This window comes from Talpa occidentalis, unplaced genomic scaffold (assembly GCF_014898055.3).
Source record: "Talpa occidentalis isolate TD23 unplaced genomic scaffold, MPIMG_talOcc4v2.1 talOcc4.6, whole genome shotgun sequence".
In the NCBI taxonomy this organism is placed as follows: Eukaryota; Metazoa; Chordata; class Mammalia; order Eulipotyphla; family Talpidae; genus Talpa; species Talpa occidentalis.
In genome coordinates, this window is record NW_023604972.1 from 93999748 (window position 1) to 94013994 (window position 14247).

General features: G+C 35.7%; 1 protein-coding gene across 5 annotated transcripts in view; it reads left to right on the plus strand.

The window, feature by feature from the left end:
* Positions 1-14247, plus strand: part of TENT2 (terminal nucleotidyltransferase 2) — a 47263-nt gene that overhangs the window by 15317 nt on the left and 17699 nt on the right. For 4 of the 5 annotated variants that reach the window (XM_054687844.1, XM_054687843.1, XM_054687845.1 and 1 more), the window contains 6 exons: positions 7988-8102; positions 8188-8279; positions 9698-9776; positions 10666-10735; positions 12294-12370; positions 12741-12869. In XM_054687844.1, the coding sequence (XP_054543819.1) occupies positions 7988-8102; positions 8188-8279; positions 9698-9776; positions 10666-10735; positions 12294-12370; positions 12741-12869 (562 nt within the window). The remainder of the gene's footprint in view (positions 1-7987; positions 8103-8187; positions 8280-9697; positions 9777-10665; positions 10736-12293; positions 12371-12740; positions 12870-14247) is intronic. The other variant, XM_037529048.2, reaches the window with a different exon arrangement.

Sequence of the window (14247 nt, forward strand, 5' to 3'; positions counted from 1 at the left end):
AGTGCACGAAATCAACCACACTTAAGAAGCAGCATAGAGAATGCTTGAAACAGTATTGCTCGAGTTCAATTAAGATTGTTAATAACATTATTATGTATTATTGTGATTATTATATAATCCATCAGCTGATTGTTCAGCTTGTGGGAAAGATTTTGTTAGAAGTTTTCAACTATTTTGAAAATTCATATTCTGTGCTTTGAAATGTAAGGAACTGAAATTCTTTTAAATGATTACTCTCTGAATTTATTTTCTTCATTTAAAAATCTTTTGCCTGTTTTTCAAGTTGCTATATTAACAGAAAGAAATCTAAGTCAAAAAATCTGAGTTCCCTTTCTGAATTTTAACTTTTATTTCACTCTAGTATTTATTTTATTTTATTTTATTTTTTTTTTTATTAGATAATAAATTTTATTGTTATATTTCCCCATACAATTGCAGCGCCCCCATTCTGACCCCAATCCTCCCCTCCCGCCCCTGCCCCCCTAAAAGTGTCTCTGGTTCATAGTTTTTTGATTTGATTGATTTTCACTTTCTTATAGTTATTCATTTTCCTGGTCCCTTATTTAAGTTTTCTAGATTCCTGCTATGAGTGAGACCATCCGGTATTTTTCTTTTTCTTTTTGGCTTATTTCGCTGAGCATGATCCCTTCCAGCGCCATCCATGTTGCTGCAAATTGCATGTGTTTATCTTTTTTGAATGCTGAGTAATATTCCATGGTATATATGTACACATCTTCTTGATCCAGTCATCTATTTTTGGGCATTTGGGTTGTTTCCAAAGCTTAGCTATTGTAAACAGTGCTGCTATAAACATAGGGGTGCAGGTGTTCTTTGGAATTGATGTTTCTGTGTCCTTTGGGTAAATACCTAGGAGTGGAATTGCTGGATCATATGGAAGCTCTATGTTTAGTAGGTCCAGAAATCTCCACACAGCTTTCCACAGTGGTTGGACCAGTTTGCACTCCCACCAACAGTGCAGAAGAGTTCCTTTTTTCTCACACACCTCGCCAACATTTGTTGTTGCTAGTTTTTTTAATATGTACCATTCTCACTGGTGTAAGATGGTATCTCATGGTAGTTTTGATTTGCATTTCCCTGATGACAAGTGATGTTGAACATTTTTCATATGCCTGTTGGCCATTTGCATTTCCTCTTCAGATAAGTTTCTTTTTAGCTCTTCTGCCCATTTTTGGACTGGATTATTTTCTTTGTTGTTGTTGAGTCTCATCAGCTCTTTGCAGATTTTTGTGATCAGTCCTTTTCATTAGTGTTGGGTGCAAAAATGTTCTCCCAGTTGGTGGGGTTTCTCTTTGTTTTTGTTATTGTCTCTTTTGCTGTGCAGAAGCTCTTTAATTTGATGTAGTCCCAGCTGTTTATCTTCGCCTTCACTATCACTGCTTTGGGTGATGTGTCTGTAAAGATGTCTTTGATGTGCAAATCACGTAGTGTTTCGCTATATTTCTTCTATATATTTTATGGTTTCAGGTCTTATGTCTAATTCTTTAATCCATTTTGAGTTGATTTTTGTGTATGGTGTGAGGTAGTGGTCAAGCTTCATTCTTTTGCATGTAGCGACCCAGTTTTCCCAGCACCATTTATTGAACAAACTTTCTTTGCTCCAATGCATAGTCTTTGCTCCTTTGTCAAAGATTAGTTGACCATAAATCTGTGGGTTTATTCTGGATTTTCTATTCGATTCCATTGGTCTGTATGTCTGTTTGTTCCAATACCATGCAGTTTTGATGATTATGGCTTTGTAGTATAGTTTGAAGTCTGGGAGTGTGATGCCTCCATTCCCTTCTTTTTTTTTCAGGAGAGCTTTGGCTATTCGGGGTTTTTTGTGATTCCATATGAATTTGATCAATAATTGTTCTATTTCTTTGAAGAATGACATTGAAATTTTGATTGGAATAGCATTGAATCTGTATATTGCTTTTGGAAGGATGGCCATTTTAATAATGTTTATTCTTCCAATCCATGAGCAGGGGATATCTCTCCATTTCTTTGTGTCTTCTTCTATTTCTTTTAACAGTGTTTTATAGTTTTCTTTGTATAGGTCCTTTACCTCTTTGTTAGATTTATTCAAATATTTGATTTTTTTGTTTCAAATAACGAAAGGGATGGTTTTTTTGATTTCTTCTTCTTCAGATTTATTGTTTGTGTATAGGAAGGCTACTGACTTTTGCGTGTTGATTTTGTATCCTGCCACTTTACTGAACTGATTGATGAGTTGAATTAGCTTTTCTGTGGAGTTTTTGGGGTTCTCTATGTATAATATCATATCGTCTGCAAATAGTGATAGTTTGACTTCTTCTTTTCTATTTGGATTCCTTGGATGTCTTTCTCTTGTCTTATTGCCCTGGCTAGGACTTCCAGTATTATATTGAAAAGCAGTGGTGAGAGTGGACATCCTTGTCTTTTCCAGATCTTAATGGAATTGCTTTCAGCTTTTCACCATTGAGAATGATACTGGCTGTTGGCTTGTCATAGATGGCTTTATGATGTTGAGGTATGTTCCTTGTATCCCAAGAATTTCAAGGGCTTTATCATGAATGGGTGTTGCACTTTGTCGAAAGCTTTCTCAGCATCTATAATGATATATCATATGGTTTTTTATTTCTTTTTGTTGAGTGTGGATTGATTTTCGGATGTTAAACCATCCTGTGTCCCTGGAATGAATCCTACTTGGTCGTGGTGAATTATCTTATGGATACATTGTTGGATTCTGATGGCTAAAATTTTATTGAGGATTTTTGCATCAGTGTTCATTAGGGAGATTGGCCTGTAGTTTTCCTTTTTATGTGTCCTTGTTCGGTTTTGGTATTAGTGTAATGTTGGCTTCATAGAACGTGTTTGGTATTGTCCCTTCCTTCTCAATTTTTTGGAAGTTTTGTGAAGGATAGGCACTAATTCGTCTCTGAATGTTGGTAGAATTCATTTGTAAATCCATCAGGTCTGGGCTTTTGTTTTTGGGGAGTTTTTGATTACCATTTCAATTTTGCTAATTGTAATTTGTCTGTTTAGGTGTTCTATTTCTTCTTTATCTAGCTTTGGGTGATTGTAGAGTTGTAGGATTTGTCCATCTCCTCTAGATTGTTAAACTTGTTTCCATATAACTGTTCATAGTAGTTACTGATTATTCTTTTGATTTCTGCTGTGTCCGTTGTGATTTCTCCTCTTTCATTGATGATCCTGTTTATTTGTGCTTTCTCCCTTTTTTCCTTTGTGAGCCTGGCTAGGGGTTTGTATATTTATTGATTTTTTCAAAGACCAGCTCTTGGTTTCATTGATCTTTTGATTGTTTTTTTAGTTTCATTTCATTTTTTCTGCTTTGGTTTTTTTATTTTTTTCTTCTACTGGTTTTGGGTTTTTTGTTGTTCTTTTTCTAGATCTTTGAGCTTCGAGATTAGGTTGTTTCTTTGAGTTCTTTCTTGTTTCTTGATGTGGCTTCTATTGCTATATATTTTCCTCTTATTATACTGCTTTTGCTGCATCCCATACATTTAGGATATTGGTGTCCTCCTTGTCGTTCAATTCAAAAAATTTTAATTTCTTCTTTCATCTCCTCATTAGTCCAGTGGTCTTCCAGTAGTGTGGTTTTTAATCTCCATGAGGTAGGAAAGTTCCTTGCCTTCTTTTTATGGTTATTTCTAGTTTGATGCCTTCATGGTCAGAAAAGATGGTTGATATGATTTCAATTGGTGTATCTGTTGATGTTTGTCTTGTGCCCCAGTATGTGATCGATCCTGGAGAATGATCCGTGTGCGCTTGAAAAAATGTGTACTCCGTTTTTTTGGGTTTAGTGTTCTATAGATGTCTGTTAAACCAATTGCTCTAGGTCCTTATTTAGAGCTTTGGTTTCTTTACTTATTTTGTCTTGTTGATCTATCCATTGTTGATAGTGGTGTGTTGAAGTCTCCCACTACGTATGTGTTTTCTCTGATGTCTGTTTTCAGAGAGGACAACAGTTGTCTGATATATTTTGGTGCTCCTTCGTTTGGTGAGTATATGTTATGAGTGTTATTTCTTCTGAAGTATTGTCCCCTTGATCATAATGTAGTGACCATTGGGTCTCTTTTTATCTTTTTGAGTTTGAAATCTGTTTTATCTGATATAAGTATAGCTGTTCCTGCTTTCTTTTTTGGTCCATTTGCTTGTAGGATTGTTTTCCATCCTTTAACTTTGAGCCTATTTTTATCTTTTGTAGCTAAAATGTGTTTCCTGGAGACAGCAAAAGGTTGGGTTTTGTTTCTTATCCAGGCTGCAACTCTGTGTCTTTTATTGAAGAGTTTAGTCCATTACATTTAGAGTTAATATTGATATGTTAACATTGTATTTGCCATTGTGTTTGTCTTTCCTTTGATTTTATTTATTTATTCTTTTAATAACTTTTTTTTTTTTTTTTGGCCTTCTTTCATTGTTATTCGTCCCTCTGAGGTTCTGGCTTTAGGACTCCTTGTAGTATTTTTTGGAGTGGTGGTTTAGTTGCAATGAAATTCCGGAGTTTCTGTTTGTCTGGGAAGTCCTTATTCTTTCTTCAAGAGGAAGGAGAGCTTTGCGGGATAGAGTATTCTTGGTTGGCATCTGTTTTCTTGGAGTCTGTTGACTATGTCCCTCCACTCTCTCCTTGCCCGTAGTGTTTCTTCGGAGAAGTCTGATGTCAGCCTGATTGGCTTTCCTTTGAATGTTATCTGTTTCTTCCCTCTTGCCAGCTTCATTATTTTTTCCTTGTCCTGGTTCTTGGAGCTTTACTATTATGTGTCTTGCTGTATTTTTCTTTCGTCGTGGAAGTTTGGTGTTCTTCTTGCTTCTTGTATATCAATTTTCAGCTCCTCCTTCACATTTGGGGTTCTCTTCAATTATTCTTTTGATATTTCTCTGTTCCTACTTCTCTCTCTCTCCTTCTGGTATTCCTATAACTTATATTTCCTTTCCTCATGGAGTCAGATAGTTCCGAAGTCTTTTTATTCTTTTTTTCCTTCGTTCTCTTTCCTTTTCTGTTTTGGTTCTTTTTATTGCTGTGTCTTCAAGAGTACTTATTCGTTCTTCCATTTTCAATCAATTCTGCTTTGATTGCTTTTCCCAGAATTCTTTAGTTCTTCCATTAATTCTTTGATCTCCTGCATTTTTTTACTTCCTCTTTATGGACTCAATTTCATTCTTCTGATCGTTGATTATTTTTCCCTTATCATTGTTTTCCTTTATGACTTCTGTCAGTTTTTTAATCACGGCAATTTTAAATTCTCTTTCTGGAAGGCTCAGAAGTTCTTCCAAGTTACTGTCGTTGCCATCTGGGGGCTGGTTTTACTTTTGTGGTGTGCTTTTCTTCTCTGGAGAGTTGCTAGGTTGCGTGTGGTTCTTCTCCTCCCTACTGTCTGTTTTCTGATTTGCCGTATGCGTTGGGACACTGTGTAGTTGGGACTGGCCGGCATCTTGGGTGGGCTTCTCTGCTCCCTCTGGTTCTCCAGGAGTCATCTGTCAGTTTCTAGCAGTCTTTACTGGAGAAAGGTCCTGTTCTAAAATGCCGATGTGGGGACACACTCCCTGTGGCCTGCGGTCTGCCCGGCGGTGGGTTCCTGCTCCCCCTCTGGGCTTGGACTGCAGGCCAGAGGGGGTCTGGCGTGGGCGAACTCCCCGCTACCTCTGGCTCCTGAGGAAGCCTTCTGCAGGTAGTCTTTACTGAAGAAATGTCCCTATTCTATAATGGTGATGTGGGACACACTCCCTGCGTGTCCGGTCTCAGGCACACTCTTCTGCGCGCTTGGTCTGCCCCGGCTGTGGGTGCTCGCTCTCCCTGTGGGCTCAGACTACTTGTTCGGAAGGGGCCTGGCGTGGGCTAACTCCCCAGCTGGCCACTAGCTCCTTCAGGAGCCGTGCTGGCTTCAAGTCGCTAGGTGGCGCCAGAGAATTCTCCTAGAGCCTTGGGGAGCTGATTTCCACCCGTGGGACCCAGGGGGACAGGGCAGAGCAGGGGATGGTAGGGTACACCTCAACGGTTTGGGTGCTGTGTCTGCCTTGTGCCCCACCGTTGTGGGGAACCCACGCCCCTAATTTCGTGCCCCGGGTCTCAGTTCCAAAGCCCTCAGTTCCAGGACGCGGGCTGTAGCCCAGATCAGTGGCGTGGGAATGGCGCCTTTTGAATCCCGCTCCCCTGCCTGGGCGCCTGGTTCCTGCTCACTCCGGGAGGGCCTCCGCGTGTCTCCCCGCAAGCCTAGGTCGTCTCCCCGCAAGCCTAGGTCGCAGGCGCGGGACCTGGGCAGCTGCGATCCGATCCGCGCAATCCGCGCCGCTTTCCCCGCGCAATCCCGCTCCGCGTCTGTTTTTCCGGCGCGCCGCCTTTCCGCGCAGGCTTACCGGGCGGCTGGGGCTGTGTGCTGGGCTGGTCTCCTCCTGGGGGGCTCTCTCATGGCGCCCGAGCTCACCTCCGCGGCGGATCCTGCAGGGTTCTCCACAGCTCCCGTTCACAGGGTGTGGTGGCTGCAATAGTTCCTTTCCACTCACAGTCCCGCTTGTGCGTCCTTTGTTCTTGTTGGCAGGTTTGGTTTGTTGTTTTCCTCCTCTCTGCGGGTCGGAGAGTGCCGCCTCTGTGGGCGGGGGAGGGGAGCAGGGTTCTGCGCTTCCCTCCCTTCTGGTCCTCTTTTATGGCCACTTTCTTCTTCGAGTAGTTTGCTGGAGTCGTCCGTTTATCTTCCGTGTCCCGGTTCTCACTGGGACCTGCCGCTTTCCTCCCTATTACTTTTTTTAATGGAGATCTTACTCGCAGCGTCTCCTCGCCGCCATGTTGCTCCGCCCCCAATCTCTAGTATTTATTTTTAAAAAGTTATTTAGGGCCTCGCCGGTGGCGCAATGGTTGAGCACTGGGCTGCGAAGCTGCCCGCAGCCTCTGCAGCGCTGGTTCAATCCCCGGCCACCAGCGAGAGCCATGAGAGTCCCACATGGCTCGCAGACCTCTCCTGCCACGCCTGCTGCTCCCGTTAGCAGTGTACTTCATCAGTCTGCCTGTTTTGCTCCCGGCTCTGGCTCTGGTGAATTCTCTCACCCTCCTGCTCTTCTGACTGTACCTAGTGCTTATATAAATAAATAAATCTTTAAAAAAAATTTACTTATATGTATTTTACATCATTCATTTTTGTTGAGTGTTTGCTTTCTCCTGTCAGGTGTAGGCCCCATGTAATTCCCATCACCAATACCCCCGTGCAGCGTCACCATAGTCCCTTGTGCTCTTCCTTCCCCTATTTTGATTATTCTAACTTTTAGGTAAATACATTGATCCCTGGACAAAAGAGAGGCGTAGAGTATAATTAGAGTTATCCAAGCGCTTGAATTCCATCTAATAAAACTTTTCTTTGGAAATTCTGGCTAGTTTAAAGACATACAAATTTATATGGTATCTTGAATTTTGAGTTGAAATGAGGTTTCAGTGAGGTTTTTTAGGTATTTTATGAAAAAATGTTTTCAGACATTGCCAGATGTCCCCCAGGAGTCAGAATCCTTATAGTTTTAGACTTTATTTCCTTTTCTTGTAAAGGCTGTATACTGTTGCTGGCAGATACTGGATGGTGTTGTCTTTGAAGAGTGTTCATTTGTTTTGAGATTCTGATCCTTCTGTGATCTTCTTGTATTTACCTGAGTTGTAGCCTGTGAAATTCCCTCCCAATTTTGGTTGCTGTTTCACATCAAAATGAAATGTGTATAAAACTTTTCAATCATGTAGCATACAGAAACAGGCAGCAATTGAAGGTTGTAGTTTACTGACCCAGGGACTATACTCATTACGAATTATCTGTGACTAATTTTCTGTGACTTGGTGATACTTTGTAAAAGTAACTATTTCAATTACTAAGTAACTATTCGATATTGTAAAGTATGAATAAGATAATACAGATTTTAAAAATACTGTCTCTAGTATTGTTTTATACTTTTTTGGTATGATAATTACTTTTACATTTCTGAACAAAGTTTTTGCTTTTTATATGGTGAATTCAAGTTGAGTCAACAGATACTGGAATTATTTGAAGCATGTCAGCAGCAACTAAGCGATTTAAAGAAGAAAGAACTATGTCGAACACAGCTGCAGAGAGAAATTCAGCTGTTATTTCCACGTAGGTTTCCCTATTTTACATGCTCGTTTTGTATGTGCATTCCTCTTTTAAATGTTTATGCCTTACACTTCTGTTGTTTCTTTAGAAAGCAGACTTTTTTTGGTTGGATCTTCTTTAAATGGATTTGGTACCCGGACCAGTGATGGTGATTTATGCCTAGTTGTTAAAGAGGAACCAGTAAGTAACATTTCTTCCAAGCATGTTTCTCGTGTTAATTCATTTACGATTTTCTCATATTTTGTTTCAGTTACTTTTCTGGATTCAGTTTATAATAATTTAAGTAAAGTCAGGAAGTTCTTTTTCTTTTATGGTCTGTGCACAATAAACATAACAGGAATTCTAGCATTCTTTTTATTTTATTTTTTTCACTTATTAAAGTACTATGTCCTTTTAAGTTTTTAAGCTGTTAAAGTACTATGGCTTTTAGGAACTTTGCCTCTACTTTGAAACGTCATTGGGTTGGCTATGTTACTAGGATACAGAAAAAAAACGGTATGTTTCAGCATTATCTTTTTGATGTATTTCCTTTCCATTTGAATTCTCATTGATTTTATTTTCTGTCATGCTTTTCTCCCCTTGAAAATGCTATTTGGAGTTCATATATTTGGGAAGAGCAAAAGAGATTTTAAAGTAATATTTAAATATAGTTATCTCTGTTTTTTTTTCTAATTTTACTTAGCAAATCAAGTTTTGTTGTTTAGTATTGTTTATTTGAATTTCCTGTTGACTGATACTTTCGAGTATCCTTAATATCACAATAATTGGTGCTCATTAAGCTGACCTAAAGCAGATTTTCCAGTATGCTGAGGTTTTAAAAAAATTACCAAAGATTTAGCTAATTTTAGTTTAATTTTAATGTGCCTTTTTATGTTCCTTCTCTTTAAAATACAAATAAAATCTATGAAATGGAAATATGTATTTTTGTTATTCCTATAATTCCACTAACAAAATTGTCTAGTCACTGTTAAGTCAGTGATTTATTCCAAGAAAGAAACATTTTTCTAGACTTTGGAATCATGTTAAAGGAAAAGTTAAGAAATGAAACCCAAAACCTCAGAAATAATAAACATCATGGTGTAAGTTTTAATTAAAAGTTTTTCTCATGCAATTGAACTATACTCAGGCATGTCCTAATAATCCTTCAGTCTAATTCACATGTAAATATCATGTCATCACAACTTACTCAAAAATACGATACAAGTAAACCTTGTCTTTAAACAACTCATAGTCTAGGTAGGGAAATAAAACATGTTATAGAAAGTTAAAATTCTGTTTATTTTTCTTAGAGAAGATTGATTTTTGTACATTTATACTAAAGGGGAAAATGTCATGGCTGTTTCAATATGTCTTTTAAAATTCTTTTTTAAATTTTAAATCAGGAATTGATTTAGAAATATTGATGTAAAAAAAGAGAGGAAGAAATGCTGGTGTGAAAGATAGCATAAAGGTTGATATTTTCTGTTGTAATTTTGTGTATATTAAAGAATGACTCAAAAACAGATTATTGTGTTTTCTTTTTGTTTGAGGTACTTAAAGAAAATAAAACACTAAGTTTAGGAAAATAATGAAAAAACACTTTATTTTTAACTTTTCAGTGTTTTTTTCAGGTAAACCAGAAGACTGAAGCACGGCATATACTCACCTTAGTCCATAAACACTTCTGTACAAGACTTTGTAAGTCTGACATGCCTCAAGTTCTTATGTCATCTGATAACTCTTTATTTAAATATCTCTCACTTTACTTTTTGGTAAGAATTACTTATTTTCTGGTCAGGATAATATGGATTATTAATAGTTATAATGCAAAATATCTCTGAAAAACCAAAAAAGACTATACAGTCTTATTAATGTGAGCGAGAGAATTTCATCTGTTTTTTAACGACATGCTATTATATGTGTCAGGTGGAAAATACAAAGTCAAGAAGCAAGTTACTGCCCTTGAACAAATCTGGAGTTACATTTTTCATTAATTTTAAAACATTAGAAAATTGCTTATTTGGGGAAAAACTTAAAATTTCTTTTATACATTTTTGTGTTTTCCTAATTTTCTGCAGTGAATGTGTGTATTGTTTTAAACTTAGGAATTTTTTTTTTAAGTTTGATAGAATAAAGATATATATGTGTAGTTCTTAGAGATCATACTAATTTGAATGTATCGCTGCATCATGTATCATGTTGCAAGCATTTCCACAATCTAAAACTGTGTAGATAAGATTTCTGTGGCTGCCATAATAAGATGCCACGTGCTGTACCAGAATTTAGTTGTTATTCTTCTGCTTGCCTAGGTATTTTTCACAGTTGTAATGTTGATGAACTTCTTTAAACATTACTAGATAGCAGACCAGATTTCTGATACACATTTCTTGATATAAAGCCCTCTAAATGGTATTGGAAGTTCCAGCCTTAGAATTCAATAATGTCTTTCTTCCCGCCCCCCCCAAGACAGTATTTTATTAATTGTTATAACTTAGAAATACTGTTTTCTAAAAATGTGCTTTGGAATACTATAAATTTGAGAGAAATTTATAGATATAGATAATTCATTTTATCTTACATCTTTCAGCTGGCTACATTGAGCGACCTCAGCTGATTAGAGCAAAAGTGCCAATTGTGAAGTTCAGAGATAAAGTCAGGTAATTTTTGAATTCTTTTTTTTTTTCAATTGCTTTAGATCATTTTTATTTATTTTTTGTGTAGAAGAAGTGGGGTGTAGGACAGAGGTACAGGGAATGAGAAGATTCACCAGAGACAGTGGGGAAGCTAACAGGCGGATTTATTGAAATACTGCTAAGGGAGGCATTGGGTGCTACAAGAGAGGTCTGCTGAACTGTATGTGGGTTAGCTCCCTTGCTGGGTATTGAACTTAGGCCACTGCTTTGATCGTGATAGCGCTGAGACTTAACTCCTAGCCCTTCAGGGATGCCCTTGTAGATCTTCAGTATCAGTCCTTTGTCAGATGTATGATGTGCAAATATTTTCTCCCATTCAATCTTTTGATTTTTGTTATAGTTCCTTTATTTCATTGAATGAATATATTATTAAGTTGTCCACTTCCCTGTTAAAATAAGCAGTTTGTGCATAAAATTCTTTCCATATTAAGGATTACGTTAGTATTTCTAAAAGTATACTTTGAAGCAAGTGCTATGGATATTTTAAAGCTCTGAATTAATATTTTTGGTAAAATTTTATAAATTAGTTTTCATCTGTTTTTTCTTCTCTTGAGTTATACAGAGGTAGTGCAAACTTTTTTTAGACTTTTAGATACACAGTTAAAGAATGTAACTCTATTACCATATATTTCCAAAGCCAAATATATTTGATATCTGAAGTATTAATACCACTATTCATTTTATCAATGTGCATGAATAATTGAACAGTTATAGAAATTCTTTCCCAAAACAAACAATATGACATGGTAAATTTAAAGTTTTATAATTAAAAGCTATAAAATTTCAAGTTTTTAATTTTCAGCAATATTTTTCATAGAAAACATCATTGTTCTGAAGAAGTTAGACCTAGTAGTATATTCATCCATTACTTATATATATTGTAATGCTCTTTTTGGTTTAGCCTTTCTTACAGATCCCATCATTATTGCCCAATTTTGTAGATTGTGAATTGCATGTATTTTTTTTTTTTCAAAGAAGTATCCCCACCGTCATGTTTTGACTGGTAACAGTTCTTCCCAGATGTCAGTAGCTAAATTTGGAATGATGTTATAATCTAACAACTTTTTCAGAGGAAATATAATGTATAGACAGAACTTACATTCTTTTTGCCTGCACTTTGACTTTCTTTTCCTTCTGTTTTCAAGCAAATACTGCCATAGTTCCGTATTAGCTGAGAGTACATACTTAACTGGGATAATCTGCCCAGAGATGTTTTTGTTCACATAATTTTGTTTGCTTAGAAAGGATTCCAAAATTTTAAAATTTCTTTTGTTAAGGATAATTGGAGCCTTACCAGTACATTACAGATCTTTGAAGAGTAATCCTCTTTTTTATTTTTAATGCACACTAATCATATCAAAATGCATACTGAGATTATATATTGATTTTATTTCTTTAGTGCCTCATTTTAAGATGTTTGGCCTTTGGGCCCATGTTACTTTATATCACTAAGTAAATGTTGATGGATATTAATTTAGTTCTGAGGGAGTTTGTATTGAGCTAAAGTTTTTTTTCTTAATAGTTGTGTGGAGTTTGACTTGAATGTCAACAATATTGTTGGAATAAGAAACACATTCCTTCTCAGAACTTATGCATATCGTAAGTTTTTTATTTCCCAATAATTATCAGCTTTTGTTTTTATTCTTCATTCCTTTTTTAAAATGTTTGTAGTAAATGCTGATATCATTTTATAATGTTATAATAACATATTCATTTACTTAACTTACAATATATTATTATGTTACTCCACTAAATCATATACTACCATAATTATAGTTCAGTGGAATAAATTTTAGTTATTGGTAATTTTTTAAAAAGTAAGATGTTTCAGAAGTAAGATGCATTTTTTGTGGAACTGATGTTTAGTATATAGGGAGGCAATACTTTGTTATGGAGTTGGGAAATGCTATAAACTTTCAAAGAAACTGTAATGTCCTACCCTTTTTTTAAGTTTTAATTTTACTTTCAGTTGAAAATCGAGTTCGTCCATTAGTACTGGTGATTAAGAAGTGGGCAAGTCACCATGAGATAAATGATGCCAGTCGTGGTACTTTAAGCAGCTATAGTCTTGTATTGATGGTTTTGCACTATTTACAAAGTAAGTACTATAAATTTTCCCCATTTTTAAAACAGAAATACAGTTAAACTTCATTGTGGTGTCTTCCCTATCTTCAGATATCATTGTGTTAAAACATTCTAAGGCCCATAAAATTGTATTTCCTGTTTTGTTGCTTTGAAAAGTGGTGTTCCCTGCAAGCATTATAAAGAAGTTTCACTGTGTTTTTATTTTTTCTCAGTTTTCTATATTCACTTTATACTCAAAGAACTTTTACATTCTATTGTGGACTCATTGAGCCTGATAGATGAATGTTCAGCAAGTCTATAAAAATAAGCTCAAGCACTATTTCCTTGATCTTATTTTTCATTTGAGACAGGGATTAAATGATTTTCTTGTTGGTCAAAGCTTTTTTTCCTGTGAGCTGGCATGGAGATTGGGTGAAAGACTCAATGTTAATGTAATAGAAGTCAATATTTACCAAGATGCAGAGTCTGATTTACTCTGAGTTAATCATGTTTCTACAGTTTAAAGAGCAGTGTTGTAATATTTATGTTCATACCCTTTGACTTAGTTATTTCTCTCTTGGAATTTATTCTAATATGGTTTATATATTAAGGCTGTTTTTCATGATTGTTGAAATAACAGAAGACTAGAAATAAGTTTTTAGGAATAGGGGAATGGTTAAATTAATTATGATTATCCTAATATGAAATTTACACAGCGACTAAAAATCTTGTTTTAGTATATTTAATAAGAAAAATTCATGAAACACTAAGTCAAATAAAACATGCCAGTTTTATTTAAAAAATAGTAACTTTTTGTGTATATATTCGTATGTATACAAATATTGAAAGGTATTCCTATGTATACAAATAATCTATTGGGTTATTGATGAAAGGTAGAATTTGTTTATGTGTTACTTGTTTGCAGATATTTTGTAACAGATTAAGTAAGAGTATATTTTTATTTGAAAGATAGAATTTGAGTTAGTGAGAGACTTACAATAGCTTAAATTGGGCTAGAGTTTCATGAACCAATCATGAGGTTAGATAATCTTCCTCTTTGTTGTTAAAAAAAATTCAAGCTAATTATGATGCATGTGTTTTTATTGTTGACACTAGTGTTACTGTTTTTCCCCCTAAAAGTATTTGAAACATGACTTTGGTTGTTTTATGCTCTATGTAGCAATAATAATTTTTTGTCCACTTTTGCAATTCAGTCTAAGACATATTACTTTTGATGCTTTTTTAGTTAGTTCTGTCTTGTGGGTTGCAGTTTAGTTTTTTTAATAATTGAATAGATTTAAAATATTTCTTATAAAATAGAAATAATATGACAAATATGTGTTACTGTTCAGTGTCTTTTCGGTTTTTTAGTTTTAGTTATGATTTAAAAATTTGATTTGACTAAAACATTT